The following is a 26,210-nucleotide window of genomic DNA, read 5'->3' as shown; positions in this document are numbered from 1 at the left end:
AATGTTAGTGGTTGAGAAATCAACAGAAGAGATTTCATGGAGCAGAGGCTGAAAGAAATTTTTCCCTCAACACACTGAGTTTTTACCTGCTCTCATCAAAGAATTCATTCCACCTGGAATCCTTCACATCTTCTGCAAGACTTGGCTATTTTTTAGGTGTCACTTCTTTACCTTTTTATGTACCAAGTCTCCAAGGAGCAGAAAATAAAAGTACATTTGCACATGTCCAGTGAACACCAACCACAAGCCCAAATTTCAATTCACTTATCTTAAGGGTGAGATTCCACCAAAAAGCTTTTCAAATACCTAATCTGTGCTGTCTTTTGGCAGCTCAGGAGATGATGACTCCACCAACCCTCACTGATCCTTCCACTGACCGTTATGGCCCTGTTGCTACTGCGGTCAGAGCTTCCTCCTCTCTCCTGCTGGTGGGGACAGCCTTTTTTTACATCTCATCATCCTACAAACAATTCCTCTGGCAAATGAAACCACCTTTTCTCCACTACGACACACTTCATCCTCTTGGTTTTCTTTTGCCTTTGTGCTAATTAAAACTGCATCCCTAAATCTTGACACCAACTTAGGTCCACAGAATTATTCATTCTGCTCTGGTTCACTGCAGAACACAAATTACTTTTAAGCCCAAATTATCCTATTTTCATGGAACCTGAAGCTCCTCCTTTCACATTTTGTTTGGCCTAGACCAGTATGTACTGAAGAAACTGGGGGAAAAAAAAACAACTAGGCAGCTAAGTATGGTTAGAATGAAAATGAGCTGCAGTTAGGATCATTTTCAGAAGCAAGCATGTACCAAACTTGGCATATTTCAATGCTCATTTCCCCCTTCATGTCTTACCATTTATCACGTATCATTTATCCTCATGCTGAAGCCCACTCATGACAGAAGTTCCTTCATTCCTGCCTGTACAGCAGTGACAAGCTCCTCCACAAGACTATTCTTGGATGCCACCACAGTGACCATAAATAAATACCATAAATATCATCACCACCCCAGCTATAAACTGAAATATGTTACCTACAGTGAACATTAACTTCAAGTTCTTAACTTTAACTGAGTTAAGAAATATCTGGTTTCTGGCTGCTCATGCAAAATTAATTCAACCTTCTTGTGTATCTACATCCTGGAAAGCATAGGAAGCACATCAGGGTGGTGAGATACTGGCCCAGGTTGCCCAGAAAGGTGGTGGATGCCCCATCCCTGGAACCATTACAGGTCAGGTTGTCTGGGGCTATGAGCAAACTGCTCTAGTTGCAGATATCCCTGCTGACTGCAGGGGGTTTGGATTAGGTGACCTTTAAGGTCCCTTTCAACTCAAACCATTCCACCATACTGTGAATATAGGCAGGTAATGAAAGGTGCAGTCACAACCCGAGAGGATACAAGACTAATGAAGCAGCAGAACCTCACCTTGAGCAGAGAACAGCTACGAAGCACTTGGGCTTGGTTCCTTATCACTGCCAAGACCTCAAGAGCTAAAGTCACAACAAAGGTGTGTTGGAATGGTTCCCTGGAGCTACATGAAAAGCAGGAGGGAGGTAGGCTGTGCTTTCCCTTTCCTCCTGCCTGCCAAGGATGCAGGATTCCCACCCTGCAGGCTGCTCTGATGGAGGTTGGAACCCCTGCAGCCACGTGCTGGGAGCCAGGAGATGAAAGGATTCCCAGTTGAGTCCCTTCTAGCACTCACAACTGTTGTTTTGGCAGCTTGCAGGTGTTCACAGAATAGGGACAGCAGCTGACAGAGTAGAATAGGAAATTCAGTAGTTTCCTTGGTGTGCTGCCAAGGTTTTGCTAAAGGACATAATCAACAGAAGAGAAAGGTAATTTCAGCAGCACATCTCTCAGCAGAAGCAGACCAAAACCCTTTGGACTGGAGAAGGGCACTCTGCTGGTAAGCCAGAAGCACAGAATGTCTCACATAAAAGGTCACCACTTTCTTTCCTGAAGGAAAGCAGCCAGCAGCTGCAGAGCAAGGCCTCCTGCAGCCCTAACAGGTTGTCCATCCCACCCAGAGGGCACGTGGCTGGGGAGCACAACATGTACCTCAGTGCCAGGGCAACCTCTTTTGTTTTGGGATGAAGAGTCCTAACACGGGCAGCTCAAAGAGAACTGTCCAACAACATACTGGAACCAGAAAGTCTTCTTTTCCAGTTTTATTCTTTTTAATTTAGGCTCAGAGAACTTTCCAGAACAACTTAAGGCTTAACAGAAAAAAAAAATGGTCAGAGTTACTATGTTTGTTTTTTTTTTTCCTGGTAAAGGATCCTTCTCTTTTCACTCACCCTGCAGTAGATGTCCTTACTTGAAAAACAGTAACAGAGAACACATTAGAGCTCTGAGCAGCTCAAATGACAGGTACAGACTGCTGTGCACTGTTTGCTTTCCCTGTCTGCTCTTCAAGTTCATCTGAAAAACGCAGCAAAAATTTCAGCTCTTTCAGAGGTCAGCTTGGACTTCTCTTGGCCTTTTCTCTTTAGCTCCTTGGCAAAGGCTCAAATCCCTAAGAAAATTCTTCCCTCCAGTCAGCTCAAGGTTTTCCTGTGCTGTCTCCACTCAGTTAAGCTTAATAGGAGGGGATTAGGGTGTGAAACTGCTTGTATGTAAGGAGAAAATCCCTACTGATGAAATGCTGCTAGCTCCAATGTTCCTGTGGGTTCTGATGGCGAGAGGCAGCACTCAGGGGTTTGTGAGCACTCAGAGGTTTGATGTATCATGTACATGACAGTTTCATGAAGAGACAGGAAGGCTCCAGAGGGTGTTTGGACCCATGAAGGTCCAAGGACATATTTAATAACATTAACATTCCCTAAATGGGGATGTGAACACTGCAGGGCCATGCGCAGCGACACAGCATGGCAAGGGAACAGGCTCCAGAGATGGGTAGAGGGAGTTTACGACTCTTCTGCCCAAGAATGCCAAGACTGCAAAGAAGACTTTGAAAACCAAATGCCACAGCAACTTTGTGCATCAGGTTTTCTTTAGGCTTTCAGTTAAACAGGCAGCCCAGGTTACTGGAGAGCCACTGAACTGCTGCCCCAGCTTTTGACTTAGCAACAACTAAAGCAAGTGAAAGGAGATGTGACTTGTCTGCAGTAGCATGTTCCACCCAGTGAAACACAGATCTCTTCTAAGCCAGGCTGGGTGACTTGCTGGTTCACAAACATGAAGCTAATATAGCTGCAGCAGGAAGAAACTTCAAGGTTAATTCTGATGAAGACAATACCTGACCCTAACCAGTTGGTAGCCAGGGAAAAGCTCCCCTTGCAGTCACTTCTTGGAGGTCCCTGGCATGGGGGGCAGTGCAACCTGGGAAGTATCATCTCATACATACCATCCTGGTAGCCTGGGCACAGATTCCATGGTGTTTTCTGTCTGAAAGATCTCCTGCTGCTTTGAGGCCAGTATCTGCTGGCCAGCCTGCTCTATCTCCCTCAGGGCTGGAGGGAGTTTAATCTTAGGCTGTTTGCTAGGAACCCTAGCAAAGAACATGGTTTCCTCTGTCACACACCACTGCAGCCTATTGAGGCAACCCCAGCTTCCAAGCTTCCCATTTAAGCATTTGAGACAATGGATCAAACAGAGAGAGCACAGGGACAAACACAGATTAATGGAGCAGCTCAGGAGCAGAACAAGCACTGGTAAGTTTGTCACCTAGCTCTATATGTGAGAAGAGCTGTTAAGAAGAACAAGAGGCTACCTCTGAGCATGCTGAGAAAGTGATTCTCCCCAACAACACTTATTTGAAAACAGAACCATCAGGTGGTGAGCACTACTATCCAGTCTGCATGTAGGCAGGAACTTAACAGCCAGGAAGGAGCAAGAGGTGACAGGCAGAGCAGAGAGGCTGGGAAGACCACCAGCAGGATGACAAATAGGCAAGGGCTGGTCCTGTGGAGGAAGTGGGTGGCTGCAGTGAGAATAACTAAGCAACAGAAAAATAAAGCAATGGTGGGAACAGCATGTTGAGTATGTAGGACGTTGTATTTGCTGGTCAGAAAAAGGGAGCAAAGTGACTTAAAGGCTGTGGATGTCAGCTGTGTGGATGGGCATGGACCACTTCTAGAGAGCTACAGTGCAAAAGACCTCAGCAAGGCATGGGTGTCACTTGCAGCTAGGTGTCACACAGCCAGCTGGTGGAGGAGATGGAAATGGTTCTGCCTTTTTGGTTGGGTAGCTTTAGCATAACTTGAAGAGTCCAAATTTTAGGTCCTTCTCAAAATCAAACTGGGCCCATACAAAAACTAATAACACTGAAAATTTGTGGGGGAAGGGGGGAGCTCAACTAAAGTTTCAAACAGAACTGCTTCAAACCAGTCCTGCTGCTTAAAAACTTGCAGAAAGGAAGAGCAATGCCAAAAGGAGAAAGCTAACTGAAGCAGAGAAATAAAGGAGAAGAAGGGAAGTGATAAATACTCCGATTACCTTTGTACTGTTTTTATGCTCATCCTGACAACCATTTTGGATAGCTCCTTCCTCTATGCTGACATCGCAGTGGGGAGCAAGGGTGGTACTACATGAAGGGCAAGGCTGCAAGGAGACAAAAAGATTTTAGCCAGGAATGTTCTGGTGTCCTCGTTGTATTATGCAATTTATAATTTTGTCCACTTGTATGCTTGTGGTGTGGTTAAAAGATAAACAAAGCTACAGAATGAGAGGCAGGGAGTAAAATCTGACTGGAACAGAACGCACCATTTCAAAAATAAATCACAGATTTTCTGTTTACCAAAGCTAAATCTAATCCAGGGAAGCTTTACTAGTGTGAGCTCACAGATACACAGTCAGCACTGCACATCAGCAACAGGCCTCCCCCCCACGAAGGACAAAATGCTCTTTATTGAGAGGAATGCAATTTGCTCGCTTAAAAACTGCCTGCAAAAGGAGCAGAACAGCCTCATGAAGGAAGAATCAGCACAAAACGCAGACAAAAAGTCAAAATAAGCATAGAATACCATGATGGATGATGAGCAGTACAGGGAAATGGAAAGCAACAAATCTGAAACTAATCAAAGGAAATTGATTTTCAGAGATAGGGTTCTAAGGCAGTTCAGCAGAGCTCAGGCTGCTGTGCAGTGCTGAAGCCAAACACCCAATAAGTATCAAAGGTAACAAGGAAAGCAAAATGCTCAGGACTTGAAATTATTGCAGGATGTGCAGTTTGGAAACAACCTAAACCACCACACAACAGCTTTTAAAACAACCTAGCTCCTCAGAGTTCAGTTTTATAGTTGAAGTTCACTTTATCTGGGGGCATTAGCTCCTGTCTTGCCAGTTCTTCACACTTCTCTCCAGCCCTGGCAATGCACAGGCAGGATCCTGTATGGCAGGGACCCTGTGTCTCATCTCCACTGGCAATCCCTCTGCTCTGCAGATGGGTTTACAAGTATCAGGCTTGCCAGAAGTCTGCTAAAGGTTACAGAGACACCAGTGGTGAGGAACAGCACACTCAATGCAGCACACTATGCACTAAATGGTGGTAAGTGATCCACTAAGCAGCAGCAGCAATTTTCCAATAAGCAACTTGAGCCTTTTGTCCCAAACTCAACACCTCATGTCCATTTTATCTGTTTATTCTGGACTCAGGAGGAATTCCTTCAGTCTGTCATTCTCCTGGTCCAAAACCACAACTTCTGCTTCCAGGTTCTCTCTCAGTTTCAGAGAGCAGTGGTGCAGGTCTTTTCAGAACTAACTTTTCACTCAAAGCCACTTTTCCACCTCCGGTGTCACACCTGCAGCACGTTTCAATTTCAGGTGGCTACAGCCTGGCATCTCTCCCAGCTCACTCTTCCTGTGACTGCTGATACGCTTGATCGCCCAACAATGCCCCTCAAAGGCTTCCATGAAGACTCTGAGCCTCTTTGCAGCCAGCAGACCACCCTATCTGCCGTTTCTCAAGGGCATGGTCTGGCTTGGGGCAGTGAAATTACTGCAAGTTTCCTGATCTAGCATCAAACAAGCAGGTTCCACCCAGTTCTGAACCTGAACGCTCTGAGCCAACGCCAGCACACCTGAAGAAATGATGAAGTCGGTTCTCAGACAGGTTTGTTTACAATTAATCCAGGACTAAATATCACCAATGCTTTGGCCACTTTGTGGAAGGCAATATTAGATGGCATTAAAAACAAACATGACAAATGGCTACCAAGTCTTCCGTACTCTCAGTGTTAGCTAGTAGATTTAGCCATGGCAAAAGTCAGTAAATGGAAGCTAAACCTGGATACCTCTGATAAAAGATAAAGAAAATGTTCCTTTTATTGAGTCATGGATTCATAGAATGGTTTGGGTTAGAAGAGACCTTCAAGATTATCTAGTTCAAATTCTCCTACCAGGGGCAGGGACACCTCCCACTAGAGCAGGTTGCTCAAGGCCTCATCCAACCAGCCTTGAACACCTCCAGGGAGGGGACATCCACAATCTCCCTAGGCAGCCTGTTCCAGTGTCTCACCATCCTCACTGGAAAGAATTTCTTCCTAATCTCCTGTCTAAGTCTGGCCTCTTCTAGCTCAAAGCCTTTTTTCCTTGTCCTAGCACTACAGGCCCCTGCCAAAAGTTGCTTCCCAGCTCTCCTGTAGCCCCCTTCAGGCACTGGAAGGCTGCTCTAAAGGTCTCCCTGGAGCCTTCCCTTCTCCAGGAAGAACACAACCAACTCTCTCAGCCTGTCCTTGTAGGAGAGGTGCTCCAGCCCTCTGATCATCTTTGTGGCTTCCTCCAGACCCCCTCCAGCAGTTCAATGTCCCTCTTATGCTGAGGACACCAGAACTGGACACAGTGCTCCAGGTGACACTCACCTCAATTGACGAACCCAGAAGACCACCTCACACCAGAATACAAAAACCTAACAAAAGAAGCCTGATGCTTGAGGAGAGGCCCAAGTCCATCTGAGTGACCCCAGCTGCTGAAGGCACCACCATTAACCCCATTCTCTGTTGCAGACATTCACGCAGGCACCAAGCCTGTGTGACCTCAGGTCGATGAATAATACATGAGTGTGCTTCCAGCAGAAGCACTTTCTGTTTTCATACCAGGAGATGATTAAAACATTTCAACAACAGCTTATGATTCCCTGACATGTAAGGGGGCTTATAAAACATGATTGTGAAAATAAAGTGATACCAAACCCACTTGAGCAGGTGACAGTGTTCTCACTCAAACCCCAGCTGCTGTTCCAGTTTTCAGCCTCTATCTCCACCATTTCAATTATCCATGTGGGTTTTATTGATATTTATACTGCAGCAAGGTTTGCAATTAGATGAACTGCAGACAGACCGAAGGAGACAGGGAAATACAACTCCGTCCATGGATCCATTACTGTTGCATTCTCCTTCCTGACTTTGACAGATCTTGTCTGCTGGAACATCAGTTCAGAGCTCAAAATGAAATCATCCTTTGCATCCAACATGGCCACTTCTTCCCAGGAAAACCAAAATAATTCAGCTTCCCTGTAATTTTGCCCCACCTACTTCAGGCTCCTGCAGAGCTGGAGTCATCTCCTCCTACACTGACACTGTTTACAGCTTTGTATTTAAAACAGTCGCCATGTAAGTCATGATTCTTTGGCAAATTATTCTCTCCAGACCTCAGCAGTGAGCTGCAGGCATTGAAAAAACTCAAAAACATATGCAAAGGAGACCCACTCCTTTCCAGAGCCGCTCAGGAGCTGCGACTGAATTGCGCAGTTGTTCTTTGAGGGCATTTTTCAATCTACAGAGATGGAGATTTACTTTTTTAACGTTGTAAAGACCTACTTGAGCATGGCTGGCAAATTAGCATGCCCTGAAAGCCTGAGCCTGCCCTCTTGGTCCACAGCAACTCCAGCAGAGAGTACATCTACACCCCACAGCATGCTGGGGTGTTCTGCTCAATAGCTTCATCAGCGTCCTGGATGAAGGAACAGAGAGTGCCCTCAGCCAGCTTGCTGATGATACAGACCTGGGAGGGGTGGCTGACACCCCCTCAGGCTGTCCTGTCATCCAGAGACGGATGGCCAGGCTGGAGATCTGGCAGGAGTGAACCTAAGTTCAACAAGGACAAGTGTAGGGTCCTGCACCTGAGGAGGAATAGCTCCTTGCAGCAGTACAGGTGAGGGGTGACCTGCTGGGAAGCAGCTCTGTGGAGAAGTTCCTGGGAGTGCTGGTGAACAAGCTCCCCATGAACCAGCAATGTGCCCTCAGCCAAGAAAGCCAATGGGCTCCAGGAGTGAATAAAAAACATCATGGCCAGTAAGTCAAGGGAGGTTCTCCTCCCCAATAATTCTGCCCTAGAGAGGCCACATCTGGAATCCTGGGTCCATCTGTGGGCTTCCAGTTCAAAAGAGACAGTAAGATTCCAGCAAAGATTACAAAGATGCTGAGGGGCCTGGAGTATCTCTGTGAGGAGGAAAGGCTGAGAGCCCTGGGGCTGTTGAGCCTGGAGAAAAGCAGCCCAAAAGAGGTTCTGATCAATGATAATGGAGCCGGGCTCTTTTCTGTGGTGCTCAGCAACAGGACAAGGGGCAGTGGGCACAAATTGGAACCTAGGAACTTCCATCTGAACAAGAGGAGAAAATTCTCAGGTGTGAAGGTGCTGAAGCCCTGCAGCAGGTTACCCAGAGAGTTGTGGAGTCTCCTTGTCTGGAGAGACGCCAAAGCCACCTGGCCATTGTGATTCTGGGCAAGCTGCTGAGGGTGCCTCTGCCTTGGCAGGGGGGTTGGACTGAATGATCTCCAGAGGTCCCTTCCAACCCCTACCATGACTCTGTGATTCTGTGTCTGGAGCACCTGTACCCAGCCATCCTGTGAGAAGAGACTCTGCTTTGCCCTGCTCTGCTGCACCTCAAGTGGCAGAACATGTCTCTAAGTGCTCAGCTTCCTCGCTATGCTGCAGGCATCCCAGCACCGCTTGTGGCATGCGTTCTGTGGATGTTTACCAGACCACAGTGAAAGCTGAGTCTGAGCTCATCCAAAATTCGCTCCAACATCACTGTATTTGGGGTAGGACAATTTTCAGAGAGTTGTGAGGCTATTCAGGAAAACACCAGCCAGACCTGCAGTGCTCATGGGCATAAGCAAACCAGGTACCTCTAAGCATAAACTCAACGCAGCAGCTCTAGCACAACAGTAGACAGGGTAGCCAAGGTGGCTGAAATGAAGCTGGCATTTGTCCCAGATGTTCTCTGGAAGCAGCTTCTTTTAGCTTCTCCTTCACTTATTCAGACAGTTATGTTTGTCCTTCTGCACTGTGGAGAGCATTATTCAGCATTTCAACAGCAATTAAAACCCATCCAAGATGGTACCAGCACAGAAAACTGGGGACCAGGCAGAACCAAGCCACCATGGCCAGCAGCACATCTCCATGCTGGCTGTTCAGGAAGAGTGGTGTGTCCAGACCCCCCTTTCTGCAGTGCAAGGCACTCTTAGCTTTAGAACACACCTGCCACAGTTGCTCCCAAACAACAGGCTGCATTTTGGACTTGGATCATTTTAACAGTAAGCCCCACAAGTTAACACATAATAAATGTTTAAGGCCACATCTGAAGTACTGTGTCCAGCTTGGGATCTGTGCTGCTGGGCTTTGAAAGATCTCACCTTAGGTTTGTCTGTGTGTTTGAGAGCCTTTGTGGACTCGCTGGCTTTCTCGGACGATGAAGCTCCTTGGGTCCTGCCTCCTTCTCCAGACTCCAAGCCAGGAAGCAATGCTTGAGAACAGCTGCAGTGCGGCTCCTTCACCTTCTGGCCAGAGATCAGGTAAGTCTTCAGACCTACAGGAAACAAGAAAACAACAGTCAGAAGGGGCTGAGAGTAACAATATTGCTTTGGACTTTTCAGATACAAGACAGTAACTAGCAAAGCACTACCAAGGCTCAGGAATACAGCAGAGTGGCTGGGAACAACCACCAGGATACAAAGATGCTTTGTGTAACAGGATGGCAATCAGGGTTGCCCAACATCTGCTGTCCCAGACACAAGAGACTAACGTAGAACACCAGTCAGGACTGATACATACTTTCTTTGTTGCATTTTCACTCAGATACTTCTGAAAGATAGAGGTAAAACCTTAAATGTTCATGTCCAAGTTGTGTTTTGAGCTCTCCCATTATCTCTTCACTTCTGGAAAGGCTCCTCAGCCTGTTGTGTTCCTATTCTACTTCTCACAGATTCACATATTGCATTGGGTTGGGAGGAACCTCACAGGTCATCTTGCCCAAACCCCCTGCAGTCATCAAGAACACATGCAATTGGATCAGGCTGCCCAGGGCCACACTGATCTCAAATGTCTCCAGGGATGGAGCCTCAACCACATCTCTGGGCAACCTGTTTCAGTGTTTCACCACCTTCATTGTGCAGAACTCCCTCCTGATGTTCAAGCCAAATCTACCTTGGCTCAGTTTCAAACCATTGCCCCTCATCCCCTCACCACAGCCCCTTCCCAGCCTTCCTGTAGGTCCCCTTCAGATATTGAAATGCAGCTCTAAGGTTGTCCTGCAGCCTTCTCTTCTACAGGCTGCACAGCCCCAGCTCTCTCAGCCTGTCTTCACAGGCAAGGTTCTCCAGCCCTCTGGTCATCTTTGGGTCCCTCCTCTGGACCCACTCCAGTAGGTTGATGTCTCTCTTGTGTTGAGGGCCCCATAGCTGGACACAGCACTGCAGGTGAGGTCTCACCAGAGGACCACCTCTCTCCTGCTGGGCACACCATTTGGCCTTCTGGGCTGCAAGTGCCCATTGCTGGCTCAAGTCCAGCTCCTTCTCCACCAGCATGCCCATGTCCTTTCCTGGAGGGCTGCTTTCAAGCTCCTCATCCCCTAGCCCAGATTGATATTGAGGGCTGCCCTGACCCAGGTGCAGGACCTTGTACTCAGCCTTACGAAACCTCATGAGGTTCTCCTCAGTCCACCTCTCCAGCCTGTCTCGGGTTCCTCTGGATGTCTGAACTATCAGCCTGTATCAGTCCAACTGCACTCTCCATTTGTCAGAAATGCCAGGAGGCTTGCTCCAGGCTGGTAGCATAGTGAGGGAGGAAATGGTGTTTAAAGTGCTACAAATGCTGGTGGGTTTTCAGAGCTGGAGCAGACTTCACATTTTGAAAGCAGAGAATCAATCTCTCTCGCACGTACACCCACACACGCCCTCTGCAACTGTTGTAAGAATTGAGGCATAATTGGAAAGCAGATCCAATATTAAAGGCCAGGCTGGTAAATACCATGTTGCATCAAGCTGAGCTGTGTCAGAAAACCTGTTCAAAAAAGAAAAGAGCTGAATTCTGTTTGGAACATGCCTTACTTCCTTAAAACTTTGTATTATGGTGTTCTGGGTTATTTCTAGGCACAAAGACTAAGAGAGAGCCACTAATCACACTGCTTTCTGAATTCAGCTGACATCACTGTAGGGCAAATCTCCCACTCAGCCAGACAGAGCTCGGACCTGCTCCAGAAAGCATGGAGGTCATCAGCTCATGGCCCTGAAAAATCACTGGGTTGTGGTCCCAGAGCCTGCTGTCCAGTCCGCTTCCATGGCTGATCTGCTCTGAGGCTCCCAGGGTGGCTGTAGGGTTTCCATTTGGATCAGCTTTGTCTGATTCCTGTCACCCCCTGGCAGCCAGACACGTGACTGTCACAACCATCGACTGCACCCAACTGCCTCTGCCCAGAGAAGGGAAGCTGGAAATAAACATGTCAGGCTGCAGCCCTTGGCAGAGGGCAGGTTCTGCTCCTTAGGGAAAGGTCATTTGCTCGCAGCCTTCCTTACAGACAGAAAATCACACTCACAGCCCCTTCTTTTAACACCACTTGTAAGACAGGCAGGACCTTCCCTGTAACCTTTCCAGTCAAAAGAGGTTTGGCAGAGCACTGATTTTTTGCCATTTCCCTGTTTACTCCAGTGATAGCTGCAGCTCCTGAATGCTTAAACCAAAGCAGAGACCTGCATCAGTTACTGACTGTTTGAGACCTGGCCCAGGATGGAGAGTTGAGCAGAGGAGACCTTCATGAAGTTCAGCATGGACAACTGTAGGGTCCTGCACCTGGAGAGGAATAACTCCCTGCATGAGTACAGGTGAGGGGTGATCTGCTGGAAAGCACCTCTGTGGAGAAGAACCTGGGAGTGCTCATGACCAAGAGATTCTACATGAGACAGAAATGTGTCCTTGTGGCCAAGGCAAATGGTATGCTGGGGTACATGAAAAAGAAGAAGGCTGAGAGAGGTTCTCCTCTCTCTCTCTGCCCTAGAGGCCACATCTGGCATACTGGATCCAATTCTGGGCTTCCCAGTTCAAAAGGGACAGAGTCTAGGGCAGGCTACAAAGATGCTGAAGGGTTTGGAGCATCTCTGTGAGGTGAAAAGACTAAGAGCCCTGGAGCTGCAGAGCCCAGGAAAGAGCAGCCTGAGATGAGACCTTCTCAACACTCATCAAGAACCAAAGGTTGAGGGGTAAGAGGGCCAGACCCTTGTTAGTGGTGCTCAGTGACAGGACAAGAAGCAATCAGCAAAAAATGGAACCCAGGAGGTTTCATATGAACAGGAGAAGAAACTTGTTCGGTGCTGGAGTCCTGGAGCAGGTTGCCCAGAGAAGTTGAGTCTCCTCTGGAGAGATTCCGAAGCCACCTGGCCATTGTGATCCTGGGCAAGCTGCTGTGGGTGCCCTGCTTTAGCAGAGGGGTTGGACTGGGTGATCCCCAGAGGTCACATCCAACCCTACCATGATGGGATTCTGTGAAATGGGACAAAGCAAAGCCAATGTCCTGCACATGTTCTGTAGGAAGGCAGCAGGGCTACTCCCAGTGCTGAACGTGAGGTCAGGTTCTCAGGAGGGCAAATAAGGAATAAAATAGGCATTCTGGGAAAGTTTTGGAAAATTAGGAGTAAAGATCTTTGACTGTTACAGACCCTTACTAACATTGTCCACCTAAGGCTTGCTTTGTTGTTCAATTCTCCTTATGACAGGAAAATTCGATTCACTTTAGTACTCCTTGTGACTTGGTGACACTGCACACAGAAACTCCTGCCTACAGGCTGAAACAGCAACTCCTCCCTTCAGGCTGAAATGTTTCAGTGTAGAAAAGGGGGCATTAATTCAGCAGAACTGTAGTGGTGTAAATAAAATTTGTTATACACGAACAGTCCTCCTCCTCCTCCATCTCCAGTGAATCAGTACAATCCACGCTGTCATTTGCCATGCAGACGGTGCACAGAGCGAGGAACGCTTACCCCACCGTGCAGCACATTCAGATCAATTAGCTGGCAGAAGACTATTAACTAGATAAGCTGACAATGGAGGAGCTATTTTATGTGAAAACCAGCAAATGGGGCAATTTTGGGTGCATGTTGCTGTGCAACAACAGCGCTCAAGACACAGCGCTGAAGCAAGTGCTACGAGATGTTCGTACAGCTATTTATAGCTCACCCTTTCTTCCCCTCCTGCCATTCCCAGCCTCACACTCACTTCCTTCCCCCAAATTTAGTCCAAATAAATGCTGAAAAACAGCCCAGTCTCAAAGTGCCCAACAGCAGGCTTGTGCTCTGGCAGACTTCATCCTGCAGCACATTCCTGCTTGCTCCAGAGAAGCCTTTAGGAAGCAAAGATGGGGGGGAATTGGCTAGAACAACCCACCCCCCAACATAACAGTTTAACTCAGTAAGAATTTTTTGCCCTGGGAAGGAAAAAAAACCATAAGCTTCATGGTGTATTTTTAAGAAAGACATTTCCTTCACTTGTCTCCAAGCTCTGAAAATCTGTGTTACAAAAAGTAACTGAGCCAAAACGCTCCTCTCTTGAATTCAACCAGCTTGGCTTGAATGTTGACATGCTGCTGGTAAAGTGTATTTTTGACAGAATCATGGAATCATAGAATGGTTTGGGTTGGAAGGGACCTCCAAAGGTCATCTAGTCCAACCCTGCTGCAGATGTAGGGACATCCTCCACTAGATCAGGTTATTCAAGGCCTATTGAGCCTGACCTTGAATAACAAAATGGATGGGGCCTCAACTACCTCCCTGGGTAACTTGTTGCAGTGTTCCAGCACCCTCATGGTGAAGAACTTGTTCCTCACATCTAATCTGAATCTGCTCTGCTCTCCTTTCAAACCACTTCTCTCATTCTGTCACTGCAGACTTTTGCAAACAGTCCCTCCACAGCCTTCTTGTAGCCCCCTTCAGGTACCAAAAGGCCTCTGTTAGGTCTGCCTGGAGCCTTCTCTTCTCCAGGCTGAACAACCCCAGCTTCCTCAGCCTGTCCTCCTAGCAGAGGTGCTCCCAGCCCTTTTACAAAGGGCTTACTAGTCCTGCTACTGTTAAATTTCTGAAGCATGAGGAAATTTCTGCACTTGGCTTCTTTCTTCTCTTTATCAGTGGCATTTCTCTGAACTTATAAAAACAGAAAACCAGCCCAAACACTAAAAAATACTCCTAGTAATAAGAAAAAAAAAGCATACACATGCACTCACACAGATTATTTTCTGTACAAGTAAAAATAAACAGGAGTATAAATAAGGCTGTGTATAAACATCCCAGTCCTCAACCTGCTTTTGGTAGCGTGAGAAAACTGGGCTGGTGTGGAGTGAATGGAAAGTTCAGTAATGAGGGTGCAGGCAGAGCCTAAAGTTCCCTGCCTGGGGTCTGCTGCCCTGCCTGCACCCTGCCAGCTCCCTGATTGCACCCTCCTGCACCCTGCCAGCACCCTGCCACCGGGTTGCTGTCAGCTGGGTCAGGCTGGAAGTGATGTTGCTACCCTTGACAGTAGCTGTTTCAGCATAGAAGAACCATCCTATGTAAGCAGTAGGAAGTCACTTGCTGGGAAGGAGTGGGGAAAGGGAGAGAAGCATGTTCTGGTCCTTCAGATTCTTAATTAACTCAATTATTTTCTTCATTTCAGCTCATTTACTTCCATGATTTGAGTGAAGAAGCTACTCCTGGGCTAATCAAATCCAATCCTTACCCAAATAGAGAGCATCTTTCCATGCACCTTTTCAAGATGGGATGTCTCCTACAGGAGATCTCAGAGAGGGGAGATTAATACAAATACTGATAAGCAATTTCTTCATAAAATAGGATTAAAGTTTCAAATTTTAATGCTTAACCTGTATGGGATTGGAACTTTTTTGCCCTGTAACAATAGCAGATAGGAAAATTACCTTCTCTCTAGCAAATTGAAGATGTCAGACTTCTCACATCTCTAACAAACTTCAAACCCTTCTCAGCAGTGATTCTAAGAGACACCTAAAAGTGGTGACAATATTTCAGTCATGGTCTTACTGATTAATCTAATAATACAATCTTGCTCTTACTGCATATCCCTGCTCCTTCCCCCACATTAATCACTTCACCTTTTCAGTCCTAAGGTGCCTCCAAAGCCTTCCATTCTCCAGGCTGAACAAGCACCTTTGCTCCTCATAGCAGAGGTGCTCCAGCCCTTGGATCACCTTTGTGGCCCTCCTTTGGACTCAGCCCAAGCTCTGTGTCCTTCTTACGATGTACACCAGAACTGGACACAGTATTGGAGACAGGGGTCTCACAAGGGAATGATCAAAGAGGCTGTAAAGCATCTTTCTGCCAGTTGAACTGTCACAGCTGTGGGAGCAGAAATGCTCCAGCAGTTACTGTGCATCACAGCTCGTTGAGTGTGCTTTGACTTTGAAGCTCCACCTTTAGCTTTCAGAAATGCAGGTGTGCAAAGGCCTGAAGGTACATCTTTAATATCTTAGAAGCGACTGCATTGTAATCAGAGTGCTTGGAAAGAAAGCTGCAGCCCAACAGCTCTGCAACTGGGGAAAACCAGTAGTAATTCTTTTTAAAAATGAGTCTGTTTCTGCTGGATCCTCTGAAGCAGCCCAGAACTCGTGAGGCTGTGCGGTGCCTAAGGCTGTGCCAAGAGGGCACTGCCAGCACAACAGCTCACAGGACCTTCCTTCCCAAAGGGGCGCAAGCAGATGGTCAAACATCTGCTTGCCCATGTCAAACAGAGTGCAGAGCTTCCAGGGCAGAGCCTTACCAGATCTCTGCAAGGCACCATGTCCAGGATGCAAAGCTCTTAGCCTGACCTTTAACTGCTATGGGAGCAGCTTCTCCAGCAAGAAAGGAAAGAGCTGCCCACCCCAGCCTGTGCACTGGGCCAAATCGAGTTCATCTGATATCCTGAAGGCACTACCAGCAGCTGTGGTGAAACACAGCAACTAAAAAGGTGTCTCCTCGGAGAGATCTGAAATAAAGGGCTGAGAACTTAGTATTTTGTCCTTATGTTTAACCTCTGCCCTAGTGATGCTACAGCTGGAGTACTGGGTCCAGTTCTGGGCTCCCCAGTTCAAGAGACGGGAAACTACTGGAGAGAGTTCAGAAGAGAAAACAAAGATGCTGAGGAGCCTGGAACATCTCTGTGGGGAAGAAAGGCTACGAGCCCTGGGGCTGTTGAGCCTGGAAAAGAGCAGCCCCAGAGGGGACCTAATCAATGCTCAGCACTGGGGGATAAGAGGATGAGGCCAGACTCCTGTCAGTGGTGGCCAGAGATAGGACAAGGAGCAATGGGCTCAAACCCATGAAGTTCCACCTGAGCAGGAGAAGAAACTTCTTTGGCTGCAGCCCTGGAGCAGGCTGCCCAGTAAGGTTGTGGAGTCTCCTTCTCTGAATAGATTCTAAAGCCATCTGGCCATTGGGATCCTGGGCAAGCTGTTGGATGTTCTTCAAGGGTCCCTTCCAACCCCACCATGGTGGGATTCTGAGATTAAATACAATCTAAAACCTCCATATTACAATATCCATCCTTGTTGAAAAACAGTGGTGGAAGTGCCAGGAAGGTCACACACAACACATCCCACTGCTCTGCTAAGCAAATGGCTACAGAGAATGATCTTTAAAAAAATGCATGTAATTTTTTTTTTCTTTAATGGCCTAAAAGTACTTAAGGATTGTCCTGCTGTAGTCCTGAGCTTCAGCTTTTTATCTCCAGATATCTCAGCAGTCTAGCTGGAAGCCAAAAGCACATCACTGTCTTTTATATAAACAGGCATTTGCTGCCACTGCAGGACTGCACTGGATGACTTCACATACCAAAAAAAAAAAACAAAACAAGAAGGGAATTTTCTCTAACTTGCAGAGCTGGATTTCCAGTGAGGCAACTTCCACTCTCCCATGTGTTGAAATCACTTCCAGCTCAGGGTAAACAAAAGAGCGTAACCCAAACTGCCTGGATCCTACCCACCCAGGCTACCTGTGAAAGCACTCTGAATGTATGGAGCAACATTTCCTGTGGCTAAAATTAGAAAGAATTTATGAGCCAACTTGTTATCTGAGGTCTGTGGAAGGCAGAAACAATGATAATAAGAAACAGACTTTATAGACTGGAAATACAAAACAAAGCCCAAACCTATCTTCATAATCTCCAAAGAACAACTGCAGGGAGCCAGAGGAGCCATAGGCATCTCCTGCATTTTGGAAAGCCACTGGGTTTCTCATGCTCCTTTGGTTTAGCAAAACACTGCCTTTTGGTCAGCTAATCTCAGCCTACAGTGGGTTTGCAAAATGCTGATCAGCAGCACGTGTATCATTTTGGTATTCAACATCTGCCAGGTGGAAGTGGGGAACCCTGTACCCAAACCCACTAACTACATTTCTTGCTAAACTACAGAAATGAAGATGCAGGCTGCTGCTCCATCCCTCTTCAGTCTCTTCTATCTTCTTCTCACTTGTGTGGGATAAAGACAAAAAACAAACAAACAAGTTCTGATGTTCCCAGCATAAGAGGGATATGAAGCTGCTAGAGCAGGTCCAGAGGCCACAAAGATGATTAGAGGCTGGAACACCTTCCCTATGGGCACAGGCTGGGAGAGTTGAGGCTGTTCTGCCTGGAGAAGAGGAAGCTCCAGGGAGACTTTAGAGCAGCCTTCCAGTACCTGAAGGGGGCTATGGGAGATCTGGGGAGGGACTGTTGACAAGGGCTGGGAGTGAGAGGACAAGAGGCAATGGCTTTGAGCTGGAAGAGGTGAGATGAGGTTGGAGATTGAGAAGAAATTGTTTCCAGTGAGGATGGTGAGACATTGAAACAGGTTGCCTAGGGAGGCTGTGGATGCCCCTCCCTGGAGCTGTTCAAGGCCAAGTTGGCCCGGGGCTTGTGCAACCTGCTCTAGTGGAAAGTGTCCCTGCCCACAGCAGGGCATTGGAAGCAGATAATCCTGAAGGCCTCTTCCAACCCAAACCATTCTATGAATCCATGACAAGACAGGGGAGAATAAGGCCTAGGCAAACTCAGCACAGCCATGCAGCTCAGACACAAAGTCTAGCTATCAGGCTTGGCTCAGGAATATATTGACACAGGTATTTTTAAACTCTGTTGGCAAAATGAAAGGCAGGCTGAGGAGTGAAGCTGCTCTCTACAGCCTGGGGTTCACAACTGCCCTTATTTACCCTTTGCTCCACCAGCTCTGCAGCTGGCTGTGTGCTGCAGCAGGCGAGAGGCAGAGGAGCCTGCTCCCTGCAGTGACTTGCTGGGCTCTGAACTCGTCTGGTTTTAACTGAATACAGCTCACAGCTTGACACCTTAATAAGACAGAAGAGTAGGGCTGAGTTAAAAGGTAAGCTGGAACTTTTCAGCCTTGCCAGGGGAAATAGTGTGTGCCACAAGGGAAGCCTCAAGTCCAGCTAATTTAGTAACACGTTGCAGATAAAAGACTACCATGAGGGCTCCTCATATATCTCTTTCAGGCTTTGTGATATTCCTACCTTTAGAGCAAGAGGAGGACCTAATTGCAGCTCTAAGATAGATGGGATTAACTGGTAAAGATCCTGTCTGGCTTTTACTCCCACTGCTCAGTCCTTCTGGAAACTCTTCTGCCATCTTGGTTTCTGTAATACCTTTGTGGAAATAAATTCCATGATGCAATTCCATGCCTGAAAAAGCATCTGCTATTGTCTCCTTGGCATTCCTTTATCAAGTACTGATTATCCCTTCACCCTCTGTACTCATTTTAACACTCGTGAAGGGACAAGCATTTCAAAACCTCCAGGGGGACCTACAGGAAGGTCGGGAAGGGACTGTTTAGAAGGGTGTGTAGTGATAGGATGAGGGGCAATGGTTTGAAGCTGGAGAAGGGGAGATTTAGGTTGGAATTAGGAGGAAGTTCTACACAATGAAGGTGGTGAAATACTGGAACGGGCTGCCCAGGGATGCAGTTAAGGCTCCGTCCCTGGTGACATTCAAGATAAGACTGGCCCTGGGCAGCCTGATCTATTTGGAGGTGTCCCCGTTCCCTGCAGGGGACTGGACAAGATGACCTTTGAGGGTCCCTTTCAGCCCAATGCAGTCTGTGAATCTATGAGAGAAAATGAAATTCTTGAAGGGTGTTGCTGCCAAAAGAAGAGTGGATCAAGCAGAGGGGCACAGCTTGTGCAGCAGGGCAAACTTCTCCTTCAAATTCTTCACATTCCTCCTACAGAACACCTGCTCTGACAATACAGCTAAAGAAAATGAATTAGACACTGAAGGTAGCCATGAATGCAGTCCCTTTGGAAATCCACCATTTGCTTTGCTGCCTGGATTGTGAATGAGGTGCCAGCACTGCACGACCTGCAGAGGAGCAAGGGGTTGCTTTGAGCAGGGATGAAACCAGAGTGATCCCAGCTCCAGCAGAGACACGCTCTAGCACTGCCCTGCTCATTAGTACACCTCCTGTGAACTGTGGGAGGGAGAGATCCAGCCTGCTCTGCACAGCTGCAGTGATGTAAAGCAGATGTAAATACACTTCAGACACACTGCATGCCAGTTTTGGCATGCTAGGGACTCTGGCCATTAAGAAGAACGGTAAGGTGACAATACTGTAGAGATTAAAGAGAGACATTTACTTCCAGTTTCTTATGTAGGGTGCAGATGTGAGTTTTGGGGGGTTCTCCTCTCACACCCCCTCCCACTTCATAATTGTCAAGAAAGTACCTCAGAGCTCAAAACCAGATTAAGGCAAAAACCAGCCTGAACTTCTGCATAACCCCCTCAGCCACGTGGAGACCCAGCAGTTCCTCTGTAGCACACTTGCATTATGTGCATCCCTGTACTTACAGGGCCAGGCCCTGGTGAGGACATGGAAGTGTGCAAGGCAAGAGAGGAAGCCTTGGGGAGTAGCTTCCCGTACAATCCTTTCAACCCCAGCTTTCAGTCAGGCAGCTGTCAGCATTTGCCCGGGGGAATCCACACATGCGGGAAGTTCTGACATTCCAGATTGCTCAGAGCACAGCAATCCTTTGAGGACATCTATCATATACTTCCAAAACTTCCTTTTGTTATAAACAAAAAAGTGTTTCTAACTTAAAAATACATTTTACTGTGGGAGGGAAAGAAGCGATCGGGAAACTTCATGGCACTAGCTCCGGGGCAAGGACTTCAAACCATCTATCTCAACATCAGCATTACAACACAGGGATCCATGGATAGGTGAGGATTCTATGGAGCCAGATAATTGTTTGGGTTGGAAACAGCCTCTAAGATCATTGAGTCCAACCACCAACCAAGCACTACCATGACCATTAAACCACATCCCCAAGTGCCACAGCCATACATTCCTTGAACACCCCCAGGGCTGGTGATTCCACCACCTCCCTGGGTGGCCTGCTGTAGTCCCTGACCACTCCTGCAGCAAAGAAATTATTCCTAATCTCCAACCTAGTGCAACATGAGGTGATTTCCTCTCATACTATCACCTAACACTAGGGAGAAGAGATCAACCCTCACCTCACCACAACTTCCCTTTAGGGAGCTGTAGAGAGCAATAAGGTCTCCCCTCAGGCTCCTCTTCTCCAGACTAAACAACTCCAGTTCCCTCAGCTGCTTCTCTTCTTAAATGGGACAATTGTACCAGGTCAGAAGCATTCCAGAAAGCCATCCTATGTATTACATGTCCTCCTGCCCACATTCTGCCTGACATAACTCCAGAACTACAACTGGCTATGCCAGTCTCTGTCGAACACAGGCAGAATTCCATGAGTTGAAGAGAAAGGGAGGATCCAAGTGAAAGTTTAATCAGCTCCAGGCTCTTGGGAACAGGAATTTATTTATTTGAAACTCAAAAGGCAGTGCCAGATTGAAAGCAGTTAGAAGCTTATTAGAAAGCCCACCCAGGGCCATTTCACTTGGAAGCAGGCGATGCCACCTCTGCCTGGGACGGACATTTCAGAGATGATGAAGAGGGAGCATGCAGGATGCACGGGAGGATTCCACTGAACAACAATAGTCTGATGAAACTGGAGCCTGCTCAGCCCTTGGTAGCAGGGTGAGCTGTTGTAGCTCCCAGTACTTCCATTTTTTAATAGAATCCAGACAAGAGCCCGTGCCAATTCAAACAAGACTTTAGCAGCCTCTTTTCTTACACTGCTGCAATCTCTTTGTGTTGACAGGACCACAATCAGGCAAATTCCTTCCCTCTTGCATAGTGCAGGTATCCTGCAGGCCGCGTGCTCCATCAGCATTTTGCTTCAGCCAAGGCAACCCTACACCTAATTATGTCCCTAGAGCTGTGTGACTGCACCACTTGCAAGCAAACACTGAACCTAAACCCAGTGCACAGCACTGCTGGGCTCTGCATGAGGAACTTGTTAGCTAAGAGCCAGCAATGTGCCCTTGGGCTCAAGGAGGCCAATGGGCTGAAGGAGAGTTTGGCCAGCAGGTCAAGGGGGTTCTCCTCTAAGAGGCCACAGCAGAAGTACCAGGTCCAGTTCTGGGCTCCCCAGTTTGAGACAGAGAGAAGGAATTGTTTGGGAAATGCACACCACTGGTTCTGCTCTTCAGCTTCCCTACAAACTTCAGCCAGCTTTTCTCCACCCCTGCTTATTTGTATGGGGGCATCTTAATAAACCACACTTTGCCAGGAACCCTAAATACTGAATCAAAAAGGAGACAGAAATGTTCTTCAGAAAGTATTTTGTGACATTTCACCCAAGTACACTTCCTGATGCTACCTCCAGTCACACTTCATTAACCTGATTAGCCCAAGTCATAATCAGAGAACAGAAAAGATTTATCCTGAAGGCATCAAATTGAAACAGTAAATTTGCATATCAAAGATAATTCCTGCATTAAAAATAAGAGGATAATAATTTTTAATCACTTCTCTATCAAAGTAATAGATCATCATTTCTTCACCTGTGTTAATGTTTAGATCAAGTGCCTGTTAAATACATTTTGCTGTTAAATCAGCTAATAACCACTTTCTCTCCCCTCAGCCAATCCCTATTATTCAAAGGCTCATAGGACAGTTTTGAGTTAGAAGGGACCTTCAAGATCATCCCATTTCAAACCCCTGCCACAGGAAAGGACACCTTCCACTAGCCCAGGTTGCTCAAGGCCTCATCCAACCTGGCCTTGAACACCTCCAGGAACAAGGCATTCACAATCTTCCTGGACAACCTGTTCCAGTGTCTCACCATCCTCACTGGAAAGAGTTTCTGCCTAATCTCCAACCTAAATCTCCCCTTTTCCACCTGAATATCATTGTCCCTAGCCCTGTCACTACAGGCCTCTGTCAAAAAAAGTCCCTCCTCAGCTCACTTGTAGCTCCCTTCAGGTACTGGAAGGCTGCTCTAAGGTCCACCTGCAGCCTTCTCTTCTCCAGGCTGAAGGAGCCAAACTCTCTCAGCCTGTCTTCATAGGCAAGGTTCTCCAGCCCTTTGATCATACTCTGAACCCACTCCAACAGTTCCATCTCCTTCTTGTGTTGGGGGCACCAGAACTGCACACAGTGCTGCAGGTGGGATCCCAGCAGAGCAGAAGGGTAGAATCACCTCTCTTGTCCTGCTGGTCACACTTCTGATCCAGCCCAACATGTCTGCCTTCTGGGCTGCCAGCAACCATTGCTGGCTCATGGGGAGTTCATCATCAACCAACACCCCAAAAGCCCTTCTCCTCCAGACTGCTCTCAAGCTACTCCTCACCCAGTCTGTATTTGTGCTTGGGACTGCCCCAACCCAGGTGTAGGTTCTTCAGTCAGAACCAAAAGGCTACATAGTGTGCAAGCACACCACAAAAGATGCTGCTCCTCACATGGCACACAGCCTGGACCTGAGCAATCCAGCAGCCCCCCCCGCCCGCACAGCTGCTGGTGGGAACCCACTGAGCATCGAGGCATCTGCTACAAGCAAGCAGACAAGGAGAGCTGCAGTTGCACTGCTGGGTTCAGCCAGTTCATGCCCCACACGAGCTGGGTTGTTATTCAGGACCTGTGCACCACTTGTTTACACGTGGTCGACAGCTCTAAACGGTTACTAATTCAGTACTGAAAAATAAAGCTAATGCAAATAAAACTGCTGCAGGAGGCACTTCAGAATAACAATATAGAGCAGTAGTGTAAACACTGGGGAGGTAGTGAAGGAGAAATTCCTGAGTGCAGCCACCACCTAAGTATGCATCACTGTACAGTGGTGCTCTTAACAGGCAAACTCCAACCACAGAGTATTTGCAGTGTCTGGGGCACAAAAGAAAAGATTAATTGGAGAGAACAGCTACTGAGTGCTCTTTCCCCCAAGGATAATATCATCTTCTCTGGTTATTTCCCCTCCTTCAGTAAAATGTATAAACAGTCCTTCCCCAAAATACAAAGAATTTCAAAGTCCCAAACCAAAGTTTAAAATTAAATCTTTCCAGAACTGTTTATTCACACAGTCAAAACTTCTCTGAAATTCCTTCCACTTCTTCCATGCCTAACACTCAGGCAACCTCTAGTCCCAGCCTGACACAGGAACCTTCCCCTTCCTCTTCACAACACAGTCAATTTGGGACTCCAGGTCAGACCTACATTACGGAACCCTTTTACATGAGGCACAGCACTAAACCCACGATGGAGACAGCCCCTCGAAGACACAACAGCTCCTGAGATATCTGGTTGCCAGATGCCACCTGTACCCCACCCCAGAGCTGGAGGAGAGGACTCAGCAGAGCAGATGGGCAGAAACCCCTCCCTATCCTGCTGCTCTCCCTGCTTCGGATGCAGCCCAGCACTCAGCTGCCCTCTAGGCTGCCGGCAACCACTGCTGGCTCATGGAGAGTTTATCATCAACTGATACCCCCAAGTCCTTCTCCTCCAGACTTCTCTTGAGCCACTCCATGCATCAAGTGACATAAACCAGACACGGGGAAAAAAAGAAGAAAACATGCAGCATTTTTGTTGTTCCTAGGTTTGAATATTCCATGAATTAGCTACTACTTTCCTCTGCATGGGGTCCAAACAGCAGCCTGCTCCAGACCAAAGCAAGACCCCAGCAAGCAGCTCCTCCATCAGCTCACATCCCAGATTTTATTTTTTCCATCTTTTCCAAAAACATTCTCAGACTTCATGCTAATAACTAGCTGATTACATTTCAAACTTCCCTCGGGCTCAAAGTTATTACTGGGGAGTACAGGAATGTGTCTGGAATGCAAAAACAACCGGGGTGAAAAATCAGTGGGCTCCAAGCTGGTATAAATAGACATTTCGCTGCGGAAACTCATCTCCTCTCTACAAACCAAAGCCAGGAAATGGTGGCCCACTATCTGCTTGACTTAATCTCCTGGTGAAGTGATTCAGCCTGATTCTTAGCTCTTAGCAAGAGACATCTTGTATCTACACAAAATACATTATAAATAATGCTTCTACTACGCTTGCATGCTAGGTCACTAACAATCCTGAGTAATCTGTTGACAGCAGCTTCAGGATATGTCAAATACTTCACATTTTGGAAAGAAATGGGGGGGGAAGTTCTCCATATGGAAGGTTTTCTTATGGTTAAATGATGGCATGTAACAAGTTTATCAGTAGAAAGTTTCTGTTATGAAAACTGACTTCTAGTCCTCACAGACTCCTGCATCTTCTAGTACCCAGGCACCTTCAGAGATTTAAACTCTGAGATCAGCTCACAGGTCTCCAGCCTCTTTGCAAAGGAAGTAGCCCTGCAAGGTACCTATATAAGCAGGCCCAGGTACCTGTAAAAATGAGGAGACTAGTCCTCTCAGTTTGCTTTTTGGGGCTTTGTGCTGGTGTGCTGTACCTGTGGAACTTAAATCTCTCCTTGTTTAGATGTGGAGCTATATGTGGAGCTACCTGAAGGGGCATTGTAGCCAGGTGGGGGGTGGCCTCTTCTCCCAGGTAACCAGCAATAGAACAAGGGGACACAGTCTCAAGTTGTGCCAGGGTAGGTATAGGCTGGATATTAGGAGGAAATTCTTCACAGAGAGAGTGATTGGCATTGGAATGGGCTGCCCAGGGAGGTGGTGGAGGCACCGTCCCTGGGGGTCTTCAAGAAAAGACTGGATGAGGCACTTAGTGCCATGGTCTAGTTGACTGGATAGGGCTGGGTGCTAGGTTGGACTGGATGATCTTGGAGGTCTCTTCCAACCTGGTTGATTCTATGATTTAGCCACTCTGACACATGGAAAAGTAAAGATCACATTTCAGGTCTTCAGGTATGAAAACTGCACCTTAACTGCAGCCACCCCTGTAAAACAAAATAGTTTTTTAAAATCCAATAACTCAAAATCAAGTGAAACAAGGAAAAACCCTGTGAGGGTGACAGAGCCCTGGAGCAGGATGCCCAGAGATGTTGTGGAGTCTCCTTCTCTGGAGACGTTCAAAAAGCATCTGGATGTGTTCCTGTGTGACCTAATCAAGGTGATCCTGCTCTGGAAGGGGGGTTGGATCAGATGATTTTTCGAGGTCACTTCCGACCCCTAACATTCTGTGATTCTGTAAAAGCACAGAAACAAAAGAAACAGCTCATTTCCCCCACCAAACTCTAAAAGGCTCTTGGCAAAACTGAAAGAAAGCCAACAAAGGCTAAATCTTTCCCCACCCCCTAGCATTTGCTTCTCTGCTGCTGCTCCTGCCATCAGAACTCTCTTAGAATTGGAAGAGGCACTCCAGTTTCTCTGTATTTCTACCAATTGTTCATTTAATGAAGTCTTTCCTGATTTATTTGAAGATCTAAGCACTGAGAAACAAAACTCCTCAATGAAGAATGAACCATTCTGTGGGATTACTTTTCCCCTGAGGTTAGAGATCAAGGTTTCTGAGAAACACTATGAATCACAGTGGTTTTAGCTTAATCATCGTTAAAAATGGGGGCTGTTTAATCTGATAAAAGCAATTCCTCTTTCAAAAGTATCCAAGAAACACTCTGAACTTGTTTGAATGAGAAAAGAGATTAGGCTTTTTGTTACCCTCATCCTTGTTGATACTGTTTTACGTAAAGAGCGTTTTATAACCAACTGCTGACACCTTAGTTGC

The 26,210-nt window shown here is 47.1% G+C and overlaps 1 protein-coding gene across 2 annotated transcripts in view; it reads right to left on the bottom strand.

Moving 5' to 3' along the window:
- The window catches only part of ADCY9 (adenylate cyclase 9), a 93,443-nt gene that overhangs the window by 29,464 nt on the left and 37,769 nt on the right, over positions 1-26,210 (bottom strand). The window contains exons 2-3 of one of the 2 annotated variants that reach the window (XM_064153407.1): positions 9,580-9,752; positions 4,442-4,546 (exon numbers count right to left, since the gene is read on the bottom strand). In XM_064153407.1, coding sequence (XP_064009477.1) covers positions 4,442-4,546; positions 9,580-9,752 — 278 coding nt within the window. The remainder of the gene's footprint in view (positions 1-4,441; positions 4,547-9,579; positions 9,753-26,210) is intronic. The other variant, XM_064153408.1, reaches the window with a different exon arrangement.

Source organism: Pogoniulus pusillus, chromosome 13, assembly GCF_015220805.1.
Source record: "Pogoniulus pusillus isolate bPogPus1 chromosome 13, bPogPus1.pri, whole genome shotgun sequence".
Taxonomy (NCBI): Eukaryota; Metazoa; Chordata; class Aves; order Piciformes; family Lybiidae; genus Pogoniulus; species Pogoniulus pusillus.
This window is presented reverse-complemented; position numbering and strand designations above follow the sequence as displayed.